The sequence below is a fragment of the Diplotaxodon limnothrissa genome, linkage group LG18, assembly GCF_057381915.1.
Source record: "Diplotaxodon limnothrissa isolate DT_005_m linkage group LG18, D_limnothrissa_male_GT1.1, whole genome shotgun sequence".
In the NCBI taxonomy this organism is placed as follows: domain Eukaryota; kingdom Metazoa; phylum Chordata; class Actinopteri; order Cichliformes; family Cichlidae; genus Diplotaxodon; species Diplotaxodon limnothrissa.
The window spans coordinates 12,479,509-12,503,070 of NC_140613.1; the positions used below are offsets into that span (position 1 = coordinate 12,479,509).

General features: G+C 41.7%; 1 protein-coding gene across 1 annotated transcript in view; it reads left to right on the forward strand.

Moving 5' to 3' along the window:
- The window catches only part of insra (insulin receptor a), a 54,434-nt gene extending 31,167 nt beyond the window's left edge, over window positions 1-23,267 (forward strand). Inside the window, exons 3-21 of the mRNA XM_085377034.1 lie at window positions 1,632-1,968; window positions 5,076-5,215; window positions 5,760-5,904; window positions 6,250-6,464; window positions 7,766-7,892; window positions 8,312-8,565; window positions 11,458-11,625; window positions 13,200-13,398; window positions 13,581-13,861; window positions 14,370-14,509; window positions 15,032-15,191; window positions 15,980-16,079; window positions 16,178-16,242; window positions 16,705-16,934; window positions 17,223-17,333; window positions 19,971-20,130; window positions 20,509-20,638; window positions 20,911-21,045; window positions 21,724-23,267. Of these exons, the coding sequence (XP_085233160.1) occupies window positions 1,632-1,968; window positions 5,076-5,215; window positions 5,760-5,904; window positions 6,250-6,464; window positions 7,766-7,892; window positions 8,312-8,565; window positions 11,458-11,625; window positions 13,200-13,398; window positions 13,581-13,861; window positions 14,370-14,509; window positions 15,032-15,191; window positions 15,980-16,079; window positions 16,178-16,242; window positions 16,705-16,934; window positions 17,223-17,333; window positions 19,971-20,130; window positions 20,509-20,638; window positions 20,911-21,045; window positions 21,724-22,081 (3,455 nt within the window). The 3' untranslated portion in view covers window positions 22,082-23,267. The remainder of the gene's footprint in view (window positions 1-1,631; window positions 1,969-5,075; window positions 5,216-5,759; window positions 5,905-6,249; window positions 6,465-7,765; window positions 7,893-8,311; window positions 8,566-11,457; window positions 11,626-13,199; window positions 13,399-13,580; window positions 13,862-14,369; window positions 14,510-15,031; window positions 15,192-15,979; window positions 16,080-16,177; window positions 16,243-16,704; window positions 16,935-17,222; window positions 17,334-19,970; window positions 20,131-20,508; window positions 20,639-20,910; window positions 21,046-21,723) is intronic.
- The last annotated feature ends 295 nt before the right edge of the window (window positions 23,268-23,562 follow it).

The window sequence follows — 23,562 nt, forward strand, 5'->3', positions numbered from 1 at the left end:
ACACTTTGTGGTGTGTGGCAGTTTTATCAACATTAAGGCTTCAGCTAAATATTGTTTTCATTGAAACAGGACAAGGTTTCTCACAGCCTGAGGAGGATAAAGCTGCAGCAACACAAGCATAAAAATGCCTTTACAAAACATCCCAGACCCAAATGACGAGCTAAACTAGTAACTGACATTTAGATTAAAACATAATTACTTATTATTGACCTTCATAAATAAACTCTGAAATAATTCTCCCAGCATTAATTAAAAAGACACGTTGGCATGTTCTAATGAGCCAGACAGTTTGATTTATTATTTGCCACATCTTAAAGATGGATTGTTTGCATTTTATATTAGTTTCTTTTAAAACCGTTTTGGAGGTGCACAAAATTATGACACACACTGGTCTGTAACACTGAGATCAGAGATGTGGGAGAAGAAATCTTCATAAAGGGCTGCTGAGATTTTAAAACATTTGGACAGAAGTTTGGAGCTCTATCCCTGATTTCCAGTCTTTGTCAGACGAGCTCCAGTACTTCTTAATCAACAGCAGGTTTCATTTGATTTTACTGCCTTGCAAGCCGTTCAGATAAATTTTAAACATGTGAAGTCAGCATTTAGGTCTGTTTGGTAAATCCTAAATTCATACTAACTATATGAGGTGGACATTTAAGTATTTTTAAGCATAATTGTATTGCAAATAAATAGCAGATATTGCTATTGAAATGTATTAATTAGTAAAAAAACAAAACAAATCTTTTTAACCCTTTAATCCATCATTTTCAGCTTCTTTGTTATTTTTCCAATAACTTACAGACTATTTAATCTTCTCAGCTGTTTGCTAATTAGTTTTCATTAGCCACCGCTGCCCTTTTCATTATAACAACTATTACAGTCGCATATTAAACGTTTTTTATATAGCACCTTTAAAAAAACAGTCCTTTTAACGTACAGGCATGAGAACAACAGTAAAAGATTAGATTTAATCAGAGAGCAAACATAAAAGTTCACAAAAAACATGAAAATGTTCCTTGACTGATTAACTTAATCTTTCCATGTACTGCTTGGAAAACAAGATAAATACCACCCAGGGTACAAGTATCCCTGGTTACTTGTGGTCTTGTGGAGATTATCATATCATGTCTCCCAAGCACTTCAGTTGCTTAGTCATTGTTTTCTTACTTAACTTCATGAGCTTGGATAGTGCAAAGCTTAAATGACAATAAAAGGGATTGCAAATAAACTCATTTTAACCAGCCCTCACGTGCAAAATACTTGCATACTTTAAATGCCAGTTTCTCCCCTTTGTCTCACTTTCACCAAGCCTTCTGGAGAAGTATTTTTCTTTGGTCGACTTGGTATTGGATCCCTGCTATTTGTATTTAGTATGCTCCTTGGCCAATGGCAGATGGTCCTCGGGGCTGCTGGCTTGCAGAATAGGGAGGGATTTCACTCCTTCTGACAGAGATCTGATCACATGAGGTTTCTCCAAGAGGTAAAAGTTCAGTGTCAGTGGGGACTAATCAGAACATGTAGGTGTTTGATTTTTGATAAGCTTCTTTTCCTGTCCTTTCTTTAACTCGTGTCATCTTCGTTTCACCTGCAGCACACTCTTTCTAACCTCATCCTCCTTCTCCAATCCTCAGTGTGTCCTGTTCAGTGCAAACATCGGGCCTGCACCAAAGATGACCAGTGCTGCCACAGCCAGTGCCTGGGCGGCTGCCTGGAGCCCAACTCAGCCAGTCACTGTGTGGCCTGCCGCGGCCTCCAGCACGAAGGTACCTGCGTGCAGCGCTGCCCAGAAAACCACTTCACCTACAAGGGCTGGCGCTGTGTCTCATTCGAATTCTGTCAGAATCTGCACAACACATGCAAGCGGGAGAAGGAGCGCAGCAAGAGCACGGACTGCCGCGAATACGTCATCCACAACGGCGCCTGCATCCCCGAGTGTCCCTCTGGCTACACGACCGTCAACTCCTCCTCGTAAGTGCACACGCCGTCAGGCTGAGAGGCTCTTAATGGCCCATAGAAGAGCCACTGGATCAATGAGGCTGCAAACATAAACACACAGACCCCAACGATATACATTTACCTACTCAATGGTTTTGTTACACGATGCATAATTTTCCCTACAAACACGTCTAAATTTGTCTAAATTGGGTTGCATGTTGCTAAAAATGCTGCGATACTTTCATTTACCAGTGCATTTATAATAACTGCAGGCTGACTATTGTTAGTGAGCAGACATCGCAGGAATTTTGTTATGATGGTTTTTTTTGGCACAAAATGCGAGATTGCTTCAGGGCGCTTTTTTTTTCTTTTTAGTTAGAGGCAATCAATCAGAAAGATCTTTCATCCTGCAGTAACATGAAAAAACAGAAAATATTCAACAAATTCAATGTGGAATTAAAAATAGTCGGTTGTGTTGCTGCCACTGTGTGTGTTTGTAGCACACCATGACGGTGCAGGAATTGGTCTTCTTGCTGAGCTCAGACGTTGCTCTGTGTCTGTGTGTGTACACAGACACAGAGCAACGTGCACACACAGACACAGAGACCTCTTTTTCTTTCTGTGTGTATATTTGTGTGTTTGTCAGACACCGCAGACAGCTAGGTCAAAGTGGTACGGCACAGCAGGGAGCCGGGCACGTCTGCATTTCTGAATTTGACTCAGTATCCTACATTTCTGTGTTGCTCACTCGCTCGCTGTGTACCAGCCAGACGCTTGTGTCTGCACTGCAGCGTGCGATCTTTATGTAAATGCAGACACTTGTGAGTGAACTGTGTTTTCCCTTTTCTCTAGCTCTGCAGTTACCTCAAATAGGTGTTGTGCTTGTGCTGACCTGCCAGTGACCTTCGCTGTGTCCCTCTGACACCTCCGCTTACTGTGACTGGGCTGTCCACAAGGGTGGGTGTGCCTGTAAGCACAAACACTCCAGACAGCCGAAGTCTTTCTGCTTGGGCAAAGGCTGAAAATGCAGCTCGGTCTTTCAGGACACGTAGTCGTCTGTTACAGAACCACTGGCCAGTGGTGAAACATCAGGGGACAGGCTGTCAGCACCCCGGGTGCTTGGCCTTGACTCCCCTGGCTGGCTGCGGAGAGATAGAGGGCGTGTCTGGCAAGCAACACGCAGCAACAAAGTCCATGCAGTCTGTCAGTGATGACAGGAAAGGTGGCAGTGCCACTGCTGCCAGGTGTACGGCGTTACGTGTATTTCACCTTTATTAATCCACAGATGATTTGCCAAGCACATAATCTCTGTTTGAACCACATGCAGCTTCACATTCATGGAGTTGCATGCGGTACATTCACACCTGACAGGTCATCTGAAAGCAGATCCATCTCCAGTGGAGCAGATGAGGTGCTTTGTTTGAAAACACCAGTGTTACAGCCTCGGGCTTCAGACAGCTTTAAGCTTTCATTTTCAGGCAGTTTTCTATTCTTTGCTTTATATTATGTGAGTTAGTGTCATCTCACACACACATCATCCCATCTCTGGCTCTAAGCACAGAAGCCCGACCTACATGCTGTTCAAAGGTCATGCCAATCAAATGAAAGTGGGCTTAATTGGTGGTCTGCCTTAAATGCAGAGGAGCTAAGCAGCTTCTTCCAGACGAAAAAGGAACCAAGGCACTGCACTTTTGCTCATCACAAAATAAGCAGCGATTATTTTGATATGCAAATCATACAAAGACACCCTAAAATCTAGGGATTAAAAACTTGGAGCTGGAAATATGAATAATAGGTCCCCTTGAAGTCAGAAAAAGGGTGAGTGTGTAAGTATATGGATGATAATTTATATTATTATCACCAAAAACCTTTAGCAAAAATACTGAATATAATATTTAATATACCTTTAGTTTTGTGTATAAAGGTTTTAAAGAGACGGCGCATTTTCCAGCTGCAGCTGATTTGTGGCGATTCAGCTGTACTCCCATTTCATCCTTTTCACTTTGACTTCCTTTCTGTTCCCTTTTTTGGTTCCTCCTTCTCAATGGCGTCCTCCTGCTCTTGTTGGCTTTAAACTAAGCTGTGGAAATGAAAGTGCTTTGAAGGATAAGCAGTGTACTCAAAGGTGTGATGAGTGTCTGGGCTGGGCTGAAAGTGCAGATGTGGCACTCGGGAGGGAAAAGGGTCAAGGGTAGTTCAAGGCGGGTTTTGAGCCAGATTAGATAATAAAAGAGAACAAACCTTCCTTTACTCACCGGCATGAGTAAACTTCTATTTTATTTGGTTTTTTTAGTCATTCTGGCTTTTAAACTGTTGTCATGTGGCTGGTTTGTTTTGTTGAAAGCTGTTGTTAATTTCATATACAACTATATCAGTGCCAAAGCTCACAGTGTGTACTTCATTTTTGAAATATTAAGTATTTATAGTCTGTAAATGAGTGATTACCATTAAAAGCGTACCAGAAGAATCCATTATTTGCCATTTTTCTCTAATTGTCCTGCCTGCTTAATCAGCTGTTACTAAACAAAGGCCATTCTCACCTCATAAACCAGGACAATGACCTGGAGCAAACAGTCCGCCATCTTCTAATCCTCCACTTTAATCCCTTCAATTTGAAACATTTTCCACAGCAAATGGATGTCTGTTCAGTAAGCTGAGAGGGAGAGAAAAACGTGCACAGATGTACTCTGTTTGTGTTTACCTATCAAATATGTTTTGGCCTTTTTCCACTGAAGAAAGAAAGAGGGACAGAAAAACGGTAAAGTAACAGATTCTGTGCCTTGACTGTATTTGGATCAGTCATGCTTACGTGCATAGCCTCACAACAAAAGGCTGATTTTGAGCCAGGAGAAACCTTTGCCAATGCCACTCCTCCTCTACTGGATGTGTAAATAGACATGTTTACTAGCAGGGTTGTCATATCACCTTGAAATATGACGTCAGAGTTGATTTTGAGACGTTTGTCTGCTGTCCAAAAATCACTCATCGCAGGTTTAAGGTTTTAGTATTTCCGTGTGTGTGTGTGTGTGTGTGTGGTGTGTGTGTGTGTGTGAGAGAGAGAGAGAGAGACAGAGAGAGAGAGACAGAGAGAGAGAGCAGAATATAATTCAAAACTCATCTTGTTCCTTCCTGTTCTTTAGGCTCAACTGCACTCCCTGCGCAGGGCTGTGCCCCAAGGTGTGTCTGGGTCTGAAAGTCGTGGACTCGGTCACTGCTGCCCAGGAGTTAAGAGGCTGCACCATCCTCAACGGGAGCCTGGTCATCAACCTGCGTGGAGGAAGTGAGTGTGTGCGGTTTGTTTGGCTGAATCAGATTACATCGTGCAGCAGATCAGCACAGCAGAACAACAAACACAGAGATGTTGACATTGCAGGAAACCAGGAAGATACTCCAGAATGTACAATCAAACAACCAGCAACGTTAATTAAAGAGAAAATAAAAGCTATGGGAACTCTGGAAAACATAGATGTGTGATGATTTTTGAACATTTTAAAAGCTAAAATAAATTTTAATAGGAACAAACAGCAAGCTCATAGTTTCATTTAGATTTGATGTACAGTGGTGCAGAAGTTCCTCTTCATTTGAAAGTTAATGGATGTGAATATTTAATGCAGTCATTAAAATATAAACGCTGTGCTGAAATCAATCCAGTTATATTATTTACAAAGTAAGCCTGCGATTTAATGGGAAAAAGATGAAAAGAAAATGGGAATCACAAATGAATGAGAACAGTTTGTTGTGTGTCTTTTATGAGTCATGCTGCAGAATCGGTAGTCAGTTTTTAAAGCTCATGGTTTTTTTTGTTTTTTGGGGGATTTCTGTAGACAACATAGCTGCTGAACTGGAGGCCAGTCTGGGCCAGCTGGAGGAGGTCACTGGCTACCTGACAGTGCGACGTTCCTACGCCCTCGTGTCCCTTTCGTTTTTCCGTAAACTCCGTGTTATTCGTGGAGAGGAGCAGGAAATCGGGTGAGACTCTTTCTTCTTAGCTGTTCTCATCCTTGCCATGTCCTGTAATTATGAGTTAAAAGCGGAAGGACTGACCTTTTCAAAATGTCTTTTTGTGGTAGCCGTTTCTGGTTAGACTTTCCCAAATCATACACGAGGCTTCGTTGAGACGAAGTGGAAGACGCCTGCAGCACAATGAGCTGCACTTACAGAAGAAATAGCAAAGGACAGACATGATATAAATTGAAGACTAGCCATGCTCAGATAACCTCCTGCTCATGTTACTCAAAGGAGCTTTTTGTACCCTCAGCCAAATGTCATGTATCATTAAAGTATGTTCATGCTGTCTTCACTCTTCTTTTCCAGGAATTATTCCTTCTATGCACTGGACAACCAGAACCTGCGGCAGCTCTGGGACTGGTCCAAACACAAGCTGACCATCCAGCAGGGGCGCATGTTTTTCCACTACAACTCCAAACTCTGCATGTCTGAGATCCGCAAGATGGAGGAGGTGACGGGAACCAAAGATCGTCAGGTCAAGAACGACATCGCCTCTAAGACCAACGGAGACCAGGCTTCATGTAAGACCCTCGGCCCTCGAGTCGGCTTTTGCAGGATGTTATTATAGCAACGAAAAACACCGAGTCGGGCTTGGTACATGCAAACATACTCATAGTTATTGTTATGATGGTCATTTCCTGTCCTGTGTTTGCAGAAGTCTTCCTGCAGACCTTTTACCGACATTGTGTAACTTGTGTAGGAACAACCAACAAAGCAAAGCACTCATAACCGCTATGCATGGTAACTTGGTGATCTAGGCGTTGCTCTGATTGTGTCCTTTCCATCCTAATTCATATGTGTACGAGCTGGTTAACAGGATGTTATAAAACCTGGCACCAGCATGGTGCCTCGACATTGCTGGACCAAAGGTTTGACTGAAGAAATTCATGATTTCTCATCAACCTGGGAATTTTATCTCAGTTTCGTCAAAAAAATAAATAAAAATCTCCATAGTCACTTTTCAAGTTTTACATTTCCCAAGTGGGGTCCATTCTGTACCCACAGATCTTCAGTCTGTGTAACTTGGACTTGTGTTTATATAGTTGGGATCTTGATGATCAGCTTCTGATTGGCCCTGAGTCTCTTTTTTACCCCTCAGCTGTAAAAGGCTGATGGAGTGTTGTGTCACCCTCACTTTGTGAATACAATATTTCTACAAATAGACAATGTGAGACTTTCAAATTGACGTCATAGGTGGATCTAATAGGAGGGTGATGGGGGTAAGACTGGCGGCCATCAGGGTTTTTGATAACTCTGAGTTCAGGTAGATTTCCTGTCATCCGTGTTTTACTTCTGCTGCAAAGGCCACAGAAAACATTTGAATGCCAGAGCAGTGCGTCTTCATAAATTGAGCCACAGAGATGCACAAGGCCAAGGTCGTCTTTCTTTACTGACATGTTAAAAGCCTTCGTTTTTTTTTATCAAAGACCTTGATAAATTTGGTAAACATGTAGGAGTGAAGCTGCAGACAGCGGCGCTGAGGAGACCTTTGTTGTTGTTGTTGTGTGCTGGAAGACTTTAATTGTATGTCTGCTGTGCTTTTGAATTGTTAACCCAGTTTTGTTAGTTCTTTGTAAGCAAGAGATGTGCTTTTACACATGTTCAGCAAAGCAAATGAAAAAGGATTTAGTTTGTAAGCTGAAGAAGAATTTAAGTTTAGAAAAGTACAATTGGCTGAACAAGTGGAGTTCATGAAGATCTTCTCACAAATGAACAAAAGCAGATATGATTCCTTAGTTTTCTCCAGTCAACAGAGATTTAAAAACCTGCATAATTACTCATTATCTTTAACCTTCACTATTTCTGTCTTATGTGCTCTCAGGTGAGAACCACGTGCTCAATTTTACCCAGATTCGAACCATGAGCGATAAGATAATGATCAAGTGGCAACCTTTCTGGCCGAAAGACTTCAGAGACCTGCTGGGCTTCATGGTGCTGTACAAAGAAGCGTGAGTTCATCTCGAGTCATCAGTCAGCCACTCTCACAATCAGACTCAGAATCTGACTCGGCTCTTTGCCAAACCAATATTGTTCTAAGCTGCTCAGATACTCTGCAGAGGACAGCAGAGATACAGTAACTTCTGAAAAGTATGTTTTAAAGCGACCAGATCAGTTTTAAAGAACGTTATTGTTTGTCTGTACTCACACATCTGATACATGCTCACCAGTGTTTACTGGCCCCTCAAAAGTTTCCTATAATTAAAAGTGATCCCTATAGACCGATAAAATCTTAAGATAACATCCTGGAATACCCTCCTTTCTAACCAGAAGCGCTGTGAGCGTCACTCTAACATCAGTAATCTTATATGAGCAGATTTTCCTCTGTAGGCTGTTGAAATAAATCGATAAATAATTTTTCTTACAACAGACCGTTTCAGAACGTAACGGAGTTTGATGGGCAGGACGCTTGCGGCTCCAACAGCTGGGTGATTGCCGACGTGGACCCTCCGCGCCGAGCCACAGACGGAGAAAAAGAACAGATCGAACCGGGTCATCTAATCTTCCCCCTAAAGCCGTGGACACAATACGCCATTATGGTGAAAACCCAGCTCTCGGCCTCTGACGAGAACCAGGTCCACGGAGCCAAGAGCGAGATCATCTACGTCCGCACCAATGCCACAAGTAAGTGTGATGAGTGGATCGCAGCTTCTTCCACCTGAGTATTGCCTTGATGTAGTTGAATTGTGAAGTATATTTTGATTGAAGACTGTGGAGTTGATTTAGGAGACTTTGTCCTCATGCAGGAACTTTACTACCTGCGACTGTTTTCCACTAGTTTGTTTTTTTAATACCAAAAATGTTTTGTGACTCTACCTTAACATTATAACAGAAGCAACTTGTCAGGGTATTATTACCAACCACAGCACTACTCAGACATCAATGATGTTGCATTGTCAAGCCTGTTCTGGACCTGAATCTAAGGACTGTCCTACCAAACCAGGCATAAAAATTGCTCTGTGTAATCTAAACATGGAAACCACTGCAAACCTAAAGCTAAAGATGTATCAGCTTCTTCAAAAGCAGGTCATCGGCTGTGAAATTCTCACAGTGGAAAAGGTCAATATCTTGTCCTGTACTAGAATTCAGCTATTTTTAGGCTCATCCCGCGGTGTTACTATCATTGACTGGTGGAGTCAGTGTTGTGTGTGTTGCTGTTGCCAAAATGTCCTTGGCACAAGAACAAGGAGGAGCAAGACAGACGGCATGATTTGCTTACAGTGCCACAGACCTGCAGGGCCTTACCGCGTGCAAGGTGTCCGTATCAGTCACTCAAGCAGCCATCACCGTGCTCTTCCCCACTGCTTAATTGTACCTTGCCACCCACAGATCTCGCTGTGTGCACCATGGTGATGGCCTGTCTAGCTAGCTTCCTTTTAGACAATATACGTTTCCTTCCAGATGAACCGCATGAAACATGACATCTCTCGCTCACATGAAATAGGCTTCCAGCAGAGGCGCATCACTCACACAGACAGCCATGTCAAGCAGGGTTTTGGGTTTTTTTTGTTTTGTTTTTTTTACCCGTCTGGCAGGCGCTCCGGGTTCCTGGCCTGTGTCAAATCTAACCAACAGGGCAAAGCTGTCATTACAAATAAGCTGTTGCTGGTGAATCTTTGTCAGACAATGTGGTCTGACCAGTGTGTGGCAAGAAACAAGGACAACATAATCACAGTGTGACAACAGAGCTCAGGTCTCTGCAGCTCCCAAGGGTTCTGTCTGGCGCCCCACTTTTCTCACGTACACTCTCCTGATCAAACACTGGAAGCTCGGCAGCGTCATAACGATACTCCATCTCAGGCCAGAACACTTTTGAGATCTGAAGTGTCTCTTGTTCTTCCTCCTACTCGAAAAATCTACGTCACACTCAGAAAGAAGGCCATGTGTCAGCGATCAAATACAGGGCGATGCCAGTCACTGATCAACCCACAAGCTAGCAACCTATTTTTTCTGATCTGCAGGGCTTTTTGTTATCAGCTGACCACAACTGATACAGATTCCAGATCATGAAACCAGATGTTAAAGAAAAACAAACTTGCAAAGCTGTCAGATTTTTCCCCCCCACATATTTACTAAACCTCACCAACAACACACACTTGTATAAATTACACACACACCCCCAGCAGTTAACTCAGTGTCAACATCAGTGCATGTGACACCACAAAATAATCACCGGGGTAATTACAGTAAACTAGAAGCAAAGCAATAGCTAGTTGTTTCAGTAAAACTGTCATCAAATTGCAGCTGAATGAAAAAGTTAAAGCTACTGCCGAAAGCACCCATGAAAAGTTCGATCTTCATTCCCCGTAACCTGAAACGCTGGGCTCTGTGAGAGTTGCACGTTACAAGCATCAAACTGTAATAACAAATAACAAAACTGACGGGGAATACCCTGAGCAGGCAGCTGCTGGTCACAGAGCCAAACTGTGCCAGTAAGCGTGTTTCAGTATGAAATGCAAATTGGATAGAAAGAGGACTCCTCGTCCTGCAATAACAACAAATGCAGATGATCAAACCGCAGCCCGATCTGTGGAACAGTGCAAGTTTTCATCTCAAAGAGAGTAGAGAGTCTCAATATAGACTCATAGAGAGAGTCATAAAATAGACTCGTAGAGAGTCTATTTTATGTAAATTCAGATTCCTGGTGCTTTTAATATGTGTACATTGAAGCGAGATGTTCCTAGTTCATTAAATGTGAGTGAGGGGGAAAAATGAATAATCAGTAGAAAATTACAGTGAAAATAGTCAAAACTGAGTTTAGACATTAACCAGACGGTCCTTTGCAGCAGATAACCACAATCTTCAATAACTTCGAAACTGTTTTAATCTGCTGAAACGGCAGCTGCTGTTTGGGATGCAACAGGCCTGTGTTGAGCAGAGTGTACAGGGTGCAGAAAAGCCAAATGTAATGTCCCCATAAGTATGCAGGTTCTCAGGAGCTTAAACTTAGCTGAGTTATGGTCCTGCAGATAGCAGTGCTAGGTGGTGACACGGCCTGGATCCAGCTCTTTAATTTATGCACCAATATATGGAAGAACATGGTGTATGTTGTCTGTCTTATTTATTCATTCTATTATGCATCTATGTGATGGTAAAATAGTGGAAAGACTAATTTCCTCCTGGCAAATTTCAGAGAATTCACAAATACAGGAAGAAAGTAAATATAGAAAAGTAATTTTTTTTGGCAGCAATTCTGGTAACAGGTCATAGTATTCACGTCCCGCAAACAGCCATCCATGTGTTGATAAAACACTCTGGGCAAAAAACAAAGATTTCCCAAATTTGGGAGTCTGACTATCTAGGGAGATCATGAATGACTAATTGAACACATCACTAACAATGAGTAACAATCTCAGTATTGTTCTTTTAATGTAAAGTCATAATTTAAGTATTTATTAAGTCTTCTGTGTATTTCTGAACTGCACTCTTGGGATAAATAAGGCGATTTATTACTCGGTGTGCTTAATATACGTGTTGCTTCATTTTAATCGGCTACTTCTGTGATTTTCCCCCCAGAACCGTCGGTACCGCTGGACCCCATTTCTTCCTCCAACTCCTCCTCCCAGATCATCCTCAAGTGGAAACCTCCCAATGACCCCAACGGCAACATCACTCACTACCTGGTCTTTTGCCAGCGTCAGCCCGAGGCCAGCGAGCTTTACAAGTTTGACTACTGCCAGAAGGGTTAGCCACATTGTTTGTGGTCATTTTGTGTTTGTGCGTCTGCTTCTGTGTCCGACACGCTGAATGCTTTTCATTAGCTCGGGAGCTCGTCTCAGTTTAAGGCTCTTGACTACTACAGGCTGCTGCAGTCTACTCGTATGACACAGTAAATATTTTGTGATGTAATTCTTCTTGATGGCTTTTGTTACCTTGAAGAAAGGAAAGTGCTGTGATAGTTTTATTTAACCTAAAGTGTATTTATTATGGCAGGGCAATTAACTGAATTTTATCTATAGTTGTTGTTTTGCTTTTCAGTTAATTTGAAAACAGATATCTATCTTGTCACCATCTTAACTGGCAGGTTCCTCTTTGTTTTATTGTGCTGGTCTCTACAGATAACTCCTGTGCAAGTAGCCCGACCAGTGAGAACACAATGGCTTCACTTTCAGCACCTGAAAACAAATAACTAATAGATTTGCTGAATCTATTTTCAGAATAATGCTTTTGTTTTGTCTCATTAGCCAAAGGACCAGTGACCTTGGGTCATGGTGAAACGTATATCCACATTTCACTAGAATCACTAATTCCCCTACAGTTTTGGTAAGAATTTGATCAGACTTGCACATAATAATAGGTCTCCACGATAGGTTCAAAGTTCAGGTTAAATATGTCCAATAACCTCTGAATTTGAATGCACTCTGCCCCAGATGAGCTACTACGTCATTGCTGTTCTGGTATTGAAAATCCAGCTTTTGTCTTTACAGCCGTGTGAGGGAGTCTTAACAAGTTTCCGTAGGTGAACCTGCACAAACATCATTAATGGTTGTTGTACTACCCTTTCATTTTTGTCTGACACTTGGGGTCTCTCCCTCAGTCCAGTGCAGGCTCTATGCACCAGAGCTGTTTGTTAGCTGATGACTTGGGACTCATTCCCTCTCCACGGGTTCATTATCTCAGGAAGCCACTGTTTCCTCCATCGGCACCTTTGGACCTCCTGTGGTGAAGGCAAAGGATGGAGGAGACCAGTGGATGAAAGACAAACTGAATAATCAAAAAGAAAACACACTGTTTAAAATATATTTTAAATGATGTTCCCAAAGGAAATGAGTCACCCAAACCAAAACACTGGCCTGTTTTTTCTAAAAGTCACTAAACAAGGAAATGAAATTGAGTAAAGTTGTGTCTTTTGTTAGGGCTGCAGTGCATAACTGAAACTAAATGAAACGTGGTACTAAAACAGCCATATTCTTCATCCACTTTAACTCCAATTCAGGAAGACTTCATATCTTAGTTGATTTATTTTGGTCGTAGCCCAGCCTGCATGTGTGCCTTTCCATCACTGCCCGTCTGTGTCAACGCAATCGCTCCTTTTTTAAACTCCCATAACGCTCGCTCATACAGAGATGGGAGTCTGCAGGGAGGTCGTGTCACTCATAATTTATCTCCAGCAGAGAGAATGAGGACCTGGGGATGACAGTGACAGACATGCCACCGGGGCATGGGGGGTGCGAGGGGTTGTGCATAAGACTGTGTTGTGTATCCCAAACTGCCTGGCTGAAATGCATTTTTATTCTCTCCTGACTACGTGTCACTAGGGATGAAGGTGCCATCACGACTGCCCACTCAGGTGGACAGTGACGAGGAGCAGAAGTGGAACCAGACAGAGGAGCAGGGCCAGGGGACACGATGTTGCGCCTGCCCCAAAACCGAAAAGGAGCTCAAGAAGGAAAAAGAGGACTCAGAGTACCGCAAAACCTTTGAGAATTACCTACACAATGAAGTCTTTGAGATCAAGTAAGACTCCTGACAACAAACCTGCACAGGAACAATAACAGTCACTAAAAATGTCCTATGTTTGTTTGTTTGTTTGTTTTATTGGCCTGACTTTTTAAATCATTTTTAAAGGGTTGGATGCACATAACAAGTAATGTGGTTTCTGTGTTTGAATAACTTTAAATTTGACCTCTGTCATCTAGACGCTCGAGAGACCGGCGTGATCTGAATGGCATCGCCAACCGAACGTTTTCCTTCCTAACCACCGCACCAAGCCCTCGCGCGGGTACGAGCATCCCCGAGGATGAGGAAGCCTTTGAAAGCACCAAGACCGTGGTCACCGTCCATGCCAAGGAGTCCACCATTATCTCCGGCCTGCGCCACTTCACCAGCTACCAGATCGAGGTCCATGCCTGTAACCACCCAACCGACCCGGCGCGCTGCAGCATGGCGGCGTATGTCAGCGCACGCACAATGCCTGAAGGTAAAGAGGCATTGCTAACGTTACCAAGGAACTTGGTTATGTAGGTCTGTGTAATAAACCCGGATCTCTTTTAGCTAACCTTCTTCTGACTCGCTCCTTGTTGCAAATAGAAAGTTTGAAAAGAAATGACCATATTTGGGATTTCCCCTCTCTGGGACATCATACAGAGCCAAAAGTAGTAAAAACCTGTGTATAACAGAGTGTTTAGCACAGAATGAACCCCTGAGCTTTTGTCTGTGAAGGTTCTCAGTCATCCAGGTCATCGTAGTCAAAGGAGCTTGCAAAGAAAAGCGCCTGGACTTCTTTAAGTTGCTTGAAGACGGATGAGAGGTGAAACGTCTTCAAGCAACTTAAAGAAGTCCAGGCGCTTTTCTTTGCATGCTCCTTTGACCCCTGAGCTTTTGGCTCACAGGAAACAGTTTTTAATATGAGCAGCTCATCTTTTATTTACTCCAAACACGCCCAACTCTTCACACAAATATGACTCATGTCGTTTTGTTCGCCACAGACAAAGCCGATGACATCTTGGGTCTCATCAAATGCGAGGTGACAGAGAAAACAGTACACATCACCTGGATGGAACCGCAAGCCCCGAATGGGATGATCATCCTGTATGAGATCAACTACAAGAAGCTGGGTGACTCTGAGGTGAACATGTCCACAGGCTTCCACATCTGCATGCACATTTGTCATGGCTTTACTGCCTTAGTATATGTAATAGTTTGAATCTTGGATGGCAGAGTTCATTGCAAGTTCATGCCAATGCAAATGGTTCTTACACCAAGCAATTTTTATATTCCTCTTTCTCATTAAACATAATGACTTTGGCTTTCAATGGAAAACAATATAGAAGAAACAAATTGTTCAGCTTAAAGCTCACCACGCAGCACAGACGGCTAAAAGCAACGCTTATTATTTGGTCTGTTGGTCTCACTAATGTCATTTGGGAGATAACCTTAATGGAGGAGTAATTTTAACGATGCACCATGTTTTAGTTGCTATAGAGATCAGTTAGTCAGAACATCTTGTTGATGCTGGTGATTTTATTTGTAGTGGAAAACAAACCAAAAGAGTAACAAACTTGTTTTTAACGCACAGATATGAAACAAAATGAGTCTAAATTAAGTTTTAAACTTTCCAAACCTGAACGGCCGCATTGTTCCTCCGCAGGAGCTGCACTACTGCGTGTCGAGGAACATGTACAAAGCGAGTCGCGGCTGCAGACTGAAAGTGATGCATCCTGGGAATTACACGGTGAGAATCCGGGCCACCTCACTGGCTGGGAACGGATCATGGACCGAGCCCACGTACTTCTACGTCGAGGATCCAAGTAAGTAGACAGAATGAGTTCAGACATGGTTTGTCTACGGACACCTTCTGTTTTCTGAAGGCATGTGTAGACGGGTTTGTCCATTTATTACAGTCTGATCTATATCACGTTCTTTGTAAAACATGATGAAAATGTATGTTTTCTTCTTGGCTATCAGTATATTTTGATTTATGCACTAATAAGAAAAAAAGTAATCTCTCTTCTATAAACCTTGGCACTCTAATGTGCCAGCAAAATTAAAACAAAGATTTTGAACTTAGCTTTATGGAGTGTTTGGATATTAATTTACAAATATAAGTAAATATAAGTTTCAGCATGGTGACTTTGCTCTAGTCTTGCCTGATCTGACCAAATCCTGCTAAATCAGTTGTCTATTTTAGACACACAAAAATAATCTAATTGGCCTGCTGTGCACACAAAATTATAAAAGCTTTCAAAACCGTGTTTAATAAAGCACCTCCTGTGGTCCTACCTAAGAAACCAAGGTGCTTATATTAAATTTTATACAGTTTGATGTTCTTATTTTGACCTGCTGCTGAAAAAACCCCTCTGAGTACAGCTCAGAAATGAGTGTAAATACAAATAAATGCAGAATTTTAACTTGAAAACACGCAGACAGACACCTGGCATGACTCAGTCTTCTTAAACCAAATCAAAAGCTTGTACTTGAAGCAGATTAGGATCACAGAGCAGCATATTGATCCCAGCTTAGCAGGTTTATTGTGTGCAGCTTGTTTTTGTTTTTCACCTGAAATTTGACTCACTGTCCGGGCGGACTTGTTGAACAGGCGATCCTCTGCATGTCGTCAAGATCGTCATCGGGCCCGTCATCTGCTTTGTCCTGGTGCTGTTTGTGGCTTTGGTAGGCTTCGTCATGTTCAAGAAAAGGTAAATATCTTTCACATCCGGCTCATTAGTCATTCTCTTATTATTCGACGTGTTACCAGTGTTCTTATTAAGCTTGTTTTATTTTTTTCTCCTTTTAGTCAAACCCAAGGACCCAGCGGGCCCATCTATGCCTCTTCAAATCCCGAGTATCTCAGCACTGATGGTAAACAGGGTTTGGGTCTCCTGTCAACAACAGAATAGTTAATGATTTTAGCTAATTTAAGGGATTTTGACAACTTAGTAGCAATTACACATCAGCGTTATCAGCGATTGGATCCCCTGGTTTGTGATTGGCTGGTGAAATTGTTCCTGGTGGATCAACTATTAAACTAACTGTTGCACCACGACATCTCTGCAGGATCTCATTAAATTAGTTTTGTTAGCATGAATTTAATTGCTGCTGCATTTTCTACTCTCACTTGCAAAGATTTAATCCAATAAGATCTACTATTGCATTAGTTGATAAACATTATTTTTGGGGTTTCAGCAGTACAACTAATGAAATTTGGATTTAATTTCATAATGTTATTCACATAGTTTATTTTATTTTATTATTAGTAATGATGGGCATGCCTGTTTTCCTATGCATTTAAATGTTTTTTTCTTTCCCTTTTTCTTTTTGCAGTGTATGAGGAAGATGAGTGGGAGGTGCCCAGGGAGAAGATCACCATTTTGCGGGAACTGGGTCAAGGCTCCTTTGGCATGGTCTATGAGGGCATTGCCAAGGACATTGTCAAAGGCGAGGGTGAAACACGAGTAGCGGTGAAGACGGTGAACGAGTCGGCCAGCCTGCGGGAGAGAATCGAGTTCCTGAACGAGGCCTCCGTCATGAAAGCCTTCAGCTGCCACCACGTGGTAAAGAGAAGCAACATGTTTTTCTCATGTTGTTCATGAGCAGAGGACATTGATGGTTTTGGTTACTGGCGATGTGTAAAAGTTTAAGGTGGGGTTGGAAGCAGTGGGCCGTAGCTGTGTGTGTGTGTTAGCTGTTATTTTTGAGTATTTAGAACAGAAAGTACTAAATGTACTAAAATCAGAGCTGTGTGAAAGGCAAGCACCTGCTTCACCTGCTGACTTCTAATTCCCGTTTTTGAAAAAACTAAACTACATTAAGATGAAAATCCCCATGTTTCTATCTGCCAGGTGCGTCTGCTGGGTGTGGTGTCTAAGGGGCAGCCCACCCTGGTGGTTATGGAGCTGATGACCCACGGAGACCTGAAGAGCTTCCTGCGCTCTCTGCGACCCGACGCTGAGGTAAAACATTAGTTTGAATTATGTTTATTCTTCTTTTAGTTCAGACTGTACTTCTGGTTTCTTTTCTTCTTTTCACTTCTGCATTTTGTGAGTATAATAGGCAAACTAGGCTTAGGTTGCATTTTCTTGACTTTATGCAAAACAATCTTTTATAACTGGATGCGGAAATTATTTTTACACTGAGCAGCATAAAAGCTTTTAAAGCGTCATGTTTTAACTGGGCTAATTCTGCTCAGTCGAGGAGCTATTGCTGCTCTTACTGACACATTAGGCTCTACTTTGGTTCTTAGTGAGGTCTTATCTAGAGAGGTGCTTTAAAGATACATTCAGTTTACTGCAAAAGTGCAGATAAACAACACTTTAAATCCATCAGTGTTTAAAGTAAGCAGCTGTTAACAAAGTTGGAGTCATAGGGTATTTTTCCTGGTGAAACATCTGCTATTTTGTTTCCAGTCAGATTGTTTTGGACTAAATCACATCTACAGAATAATAGTGTGTTACATCAGAGACTGTGTGCACAAATATGGATCAGTTTATGTGGCATTAACACTGAAGCCTTCAATATCAAAATCTGCATTTTCTTTTAATACATGTTGAGGGGGCTTCTGTGTACAAAGCGATGCGGCGCCTTTTTAAGTAAACATGCAGATGGCGTTTTTGTTAGAGCAGAAGCAGGGCTGAGCTGCAGGATGCTGACAGAAGGTTTTAGCAGTAAAGCCAACTGAAAACATGGCAGCTGCCTTGAAACGGGTGGCTGGTGTGTTGGGAGCAAGGTTATAATAATTCACTAATCTAAAAACTAAAATGACTTAATATTGATTTTCTTGTTTTACTACGGTGACCTGACCAGACCTCAGAAAGAGAACAAGTCCAGAAATTTACTTTTTATTTTTCTAATTTTCATAAGATTAAAACACATCTCATTGATCCATCTTTGTTTATTTTCTTTCAGTTTTTAACTTGAAGATGTTAAACTGTGTCCGTTCTCTGTTTTTGCATTTTTTTTAACTTGTGAAAAGAACATCATTGATCAATCACAGAGTTAACAATACAGTATGGTAACAAAAAATGTATGTGTGTTCAGTGTGCGCACTTTTGCCTTTTTAGCTGAGACGTGTGCTGGATGAGGATTTGGGACATAAAAGTGTGTTTGGGGGTTTTTTTTAATCAGAAACTGTTCAGTTGGCTACATTTTTCAGGCATAGTTTTGAGAAACAGTGTAGTTAACACAACAAACAGTGGAAATCTGAAATCTGCTGTATGGCTAGATAATGAGTCAAGTGTTTGTACAATATTTTGCTTGGTTGATCTTCAGTCTGATATCATGAAAAACTACTACTTAAACTGAAATTGAACATCTTTAAGATTAAAAATGTAATTTGCAATGAGTAAAACTCACTCTGGAAATTAAACTGGAACTAAATTGATTAAACTAAATTGAATTCAAAACTAAGAAAACTGCAAAAGTGTTTCTGAACTGACATGCTATGTTTGTTGACATCTGCACAAACCTCATTATTTTTCTGATAAGTTCTGAGTGTTCAAACTGAAAGTCGAGCCTGTGTCGGGGTGTTATGTTGTGTAACCGTGTACGATGTGTTATCTTGTCAATAATTTACCTAAAGTGTAATAATATAATGACTGTGCCTAGGGCTGCTCGATTATGGCAAAAATGATAATCATGATTATTTTCACTGAAATTGAGATCTCGATTATTTTACGATATTTATTTAACAATAACAATGTATTGAATAATGACTTTAAAGATTGTTAAAAAATAATATAAAATAGTGTGCAAATACTGATAACAGTGCAAATGTCTGCAATATAAAAAATAAATGAAAAATGTAAACATCTATGTTTAGTGAACTTTGCAGTGTTGCTCTGTGGTGCAGCTACGACACTGTAGCAAAGTTTACACACTATGTCTACTTGATCCACGTCTGACTCCGCAAACCCATAATGTTTCCACACCACTGCAGTTTTTTGTTTTTTTACCTCTCTTTTCAACCAACGGCAGTCACTCTCCTCTCCAAATAACTTCTGCTTAGCTTTCCGAGCTTCCCTCGGGTCCTCTTAATCAGCGATCCCCAACCCCCGAGCCTCGGACCGGTACCGGTCCGTGAGTCGTTTGGTACCGGGCCGCGAGAGTTGAGGCTCCGGTGTGAAATGTATAGTTTTCAGGGTTTTTAAATCGGTATTCAGAGTTATTTTGTTATCGTTTTTATCGTTTACTCGGTTTTCCTTGGTCTTTTCACGTGTGTTATGAATAAATTTTCTTTTTTTCAGTACCGGTACTAGTTTTACTTTGTTGTATTTATCCGCGACACCTTAAAGGTGGGTCCATGAAAATATTGTCGGGCATAAACCGGACCGTGGCGCAAAAAAGGTTGGAGACCGCTGCTCTTAATTGTTGTGACACGTGTTCGAAATGCAGAGAGGTGCGCTCGATTTGCCACATGGAGCAGCGTGAGAGTAAAGCACAAGGGAGGGGCTAATAATCTACTCAGTCACTTTAATGATCGTTGAAAGCCCAGATCGTAATCGTGATTAAAATTCAATTAATTGAGCAGCCCTAACTGTGCCAAACCTTTTGTTGGTAGATCAGAATTTTAAAGTCTGTCTCATGTTCCTCAGAATAACCCTGGCCGTCCACCACCCACTCTGAAGGAGATGATCCAGATGGCTGCTGAGATTGCGGATGGCATGGCTTACCTCAACGCCAAGAAGTTTGTTCACAGAGACTTGGCAGCCAGAAACTGCATGGTAGCTCACGATCTTACAGTCAAAATAGGAGGTAAGAATTCATAAAGTAAATGGGCACAAAAAACTGCTTAGATTTTGGTGCCTCATAGTGGAAGCATGAAAAGCCAACAATGCACTGTCACACTGATGGGTGTTTATATTCAGTCATCAGACATTACTAAGACAGTATTCAAATCCACAGCTTTAGGTGCCATGTATTGACTGAACAGGTGTGAGCAGAAGCAATGGTAATGGCACCCTTATAATTAAGATAAATTAGATATATCCTGAATACAAAAGGGAACTTCACAAGGTTACACAAGCTGATATCACAGCAGATAGTGAATGTAAAATAACAACCACCAGATCTTTCTGATAATTGGTGCAGGTTTGGCTGTAATTTGGAGTCTGATTTATGTTTTCCTTCCAGACTTTGGTATGACCAGAGACATCTATGAGACCGACTACTACAGGAAAGGAGGGAAGGGTCTGCTGCCCGTCAGGTGGATGGCACCTGAGTCTTTGAAGGACGGCGTCTTCACTGCACATTCAGACTGCTGGTTAGTGACACGTGTGAATTTTAGACTCCATCTCCTCCTTCATCCTTTACTTCTCACTTTTGAAACCATCCATGTGGAAGTTTTAAATATATGACAGATATTTAGGCGACATGGGAGCAGACAGCATTGTTTATCAGTATCACCTGCACCTGTCTGCACTCTGTCTATCTGTTAACAGCATCAATCATGTTTGCAGGCAGATTTATTCTAGGGTCTAATTGCTGCGTTTTCATTCTCCTCATGTCGTTCCCTCTTCTTCGCTTGTTTACCAGGTCATTTGGGGTGGTGCTGTGGGAGGTAAGCACGCTGGCTGAGCAGCCGTACCAGGGCATGTCCAACGAACAGGTCCTCAAGTTTGTCATGGAAGGAGGCTTCCTGGACCGGCCGGACAACTGCGCTGACAGACTGTGAGTATGATCACGGGGATTTGGTGGCTACGCACTGAGAAAAACAACTTCTCCTGCTTAAACTACAAACTGTGTCAAAACACTTTTAAGCAGTTATTTCACAAGTCCACAGTCAAAAGTTGAACTTTATTCAATTTAGATCACTGAGATTGGAAGTGAAGCATAGGATTTCATGATGTTCATAAATAACTATTAACGATGTGCTAAAATACATTATAAAATGGAATGTGCAGGGTGCTAAATCTGAACTCAGCTGTGAGAGCAAATATGTAAATATTTTTTTAAAGAAAAAAAAAAGAAGCTGCTAACAGATGTACAGTTTACTTTTTAGTTTCCTAAAACAGCTGGGCAGAGCAGTTTTTAGCAGGTGTTGCTTAAAGTGTGCTCTCAGGGTGGCCATATTTTTAGCTGTTGATGTCTGAGCATTTGCTGCAGCAGGACAGTGACTCAAAATAATCAGTGCACATGGACAACAGAGGTGAGGGGAAGGGAATAATATAAATCAGGGAGTTGGTTTTGTTTTTAATGTTGTTTATTAAAAGGATAATATCGTATCTATGAAGCCTGATCAGGTGAAGTTGATTTGACTGAAATATTCTTAACAGAACAACCATAAGTACATTATAAAAATAAAGATGTAGACAGTTCAGCTCCTAATCTCCCCGTCTCATCCTGCAGACACAACCTGATGCAGATGTGCTGGCAGTACAACCCCAAGATGCGTCCCACCTTCCAGGAGATCATCGAGATGCTGCGGGAGGACCTGCATCCAACCTTCCAGGAGGTCTCCTTCTTCTACAGCGAGGAGAACAAGCCGCCAGAGAGCGAGGATTTCGACCTGGACATGGAAAACATGGAGAGCATACCACTGGACCCCTCGTCGTACTCGCAGAGGGAGCAGTGTTTGGACAGGGACGAGGCCTCCTCCATGGGCCTGAGGGGCAGTTACGAGGAGCATCACATCCCGTTCACACACATGAACGGGGGAAAGACCAACGGACGAATACTGGCCCTACCACGGTCCAGCCCCTCCTAACATACTGTACACATCCCACACAAACTCATTGATGCTATAGATTTAAATATATTTTTGTTGTTTTTGTTGTTTTATATAGCTCACACTCAAACACTCTCCTCAGCAGCCCCTCAGTGCATATCTCAGGACCTTATTTTTCTCTTCAGATGCCACAAACACACACTACAGCAAGTCCAAGCTCGGACGCCAGAAGACACTTTTTGTATTTAAGGATGAATCTCCTGTGTCTCTCTTGTTCATGATTGTAGGTTATATACTGTATATAAATATATATATATTGCCAAGTTTGTGCTAGTCTGGGTGGATATTCGATTCAACTGTGAAACAAACTCTTGACAAACAAGAAGGCTGCTAACCCCACTGACCCCCCACCCCTAATTCTAGACTCCGTCTCCTCTCCCTTATTTCATCACAAGAGTTCATCCTGAGTTTTTGGGGAAAAGAGAAAAAAAAGTGCCCTTCTATTTTGTCTGTGGCCTACATCACACATCATGGAGCTGCGTCTGAATCTTTGCACGCACACGAAGACGAACTGAAAAGGAAAGCTTCGGGAGCTCCCTGCTGGATGGTCAGAAGCGGCCCATCCTCGAACAAACTCTTATTCACTGGAGAAGCTGGCTGAAGCAGCCTACCTCCTCACACTCTGCAGTATTCCAAAAAAGGCACACGGGATACACACAGGACGTTTGTCGGGTTCTGTTTTTTAATTTATATAATGGTCTTTCTTTTTTGTTTTCTCCTTTTTCCCTACTTATTTTTGTTTTGGAGTTTTCACACTTATAGCTGAAGGATATTTAAACTGTTTTCAAAAACACGTTGCCGAACGAGTTCCTCAGATTGACCAATAGCTGCTTCGTTGGTATATTTTAGTGGGTATAGAAGATAAAAAAATATATATATATATATAAATGTTATATTGATGTTTTTGTACATAGTTGATGTCAATTTTGAGGTATTTCCGGTCATAGAAAATGTTTTTACATGTTAGTCTATTACCTTTATTTTTTCTAATCCAGAAAATCATACTAATTAGCTTTTTTGGACTCATGATCAACCAACAGCACTTGGTCTTTTTACTATGTGATCTATGTGATGCCCGGGGGAAGGAGTGTGTGGCGTCTTCGGCTTAAGATGTTTGCCCGTCATATCAAGATCAAATAAAATAGTGCTGTAAATAATGCAGCGAGATGCATTTGTGAGTAGGCTCTGCCACTGCTTGTCTTATTTTTCCAGCATGTTTGTGTTCACAAAATGGTTATGTGTAAATTTGATGTTTGTGTTTTTCCCCAGTGAGTACAACACATCTGAAGCATTTTGTTTACCTAAAAAATATCATATACATACACAGAAGTTAGTTTACATACAAAGTGGCGGCTCTGCGTTACTTCAACACTTGATGCCGTGATGTTTCTGGGTGTCTTTGCCATAGCAACAAACACCTGTCACTTACAAAGCAACCTAGCCAAGCTTTGGTTAGGAGT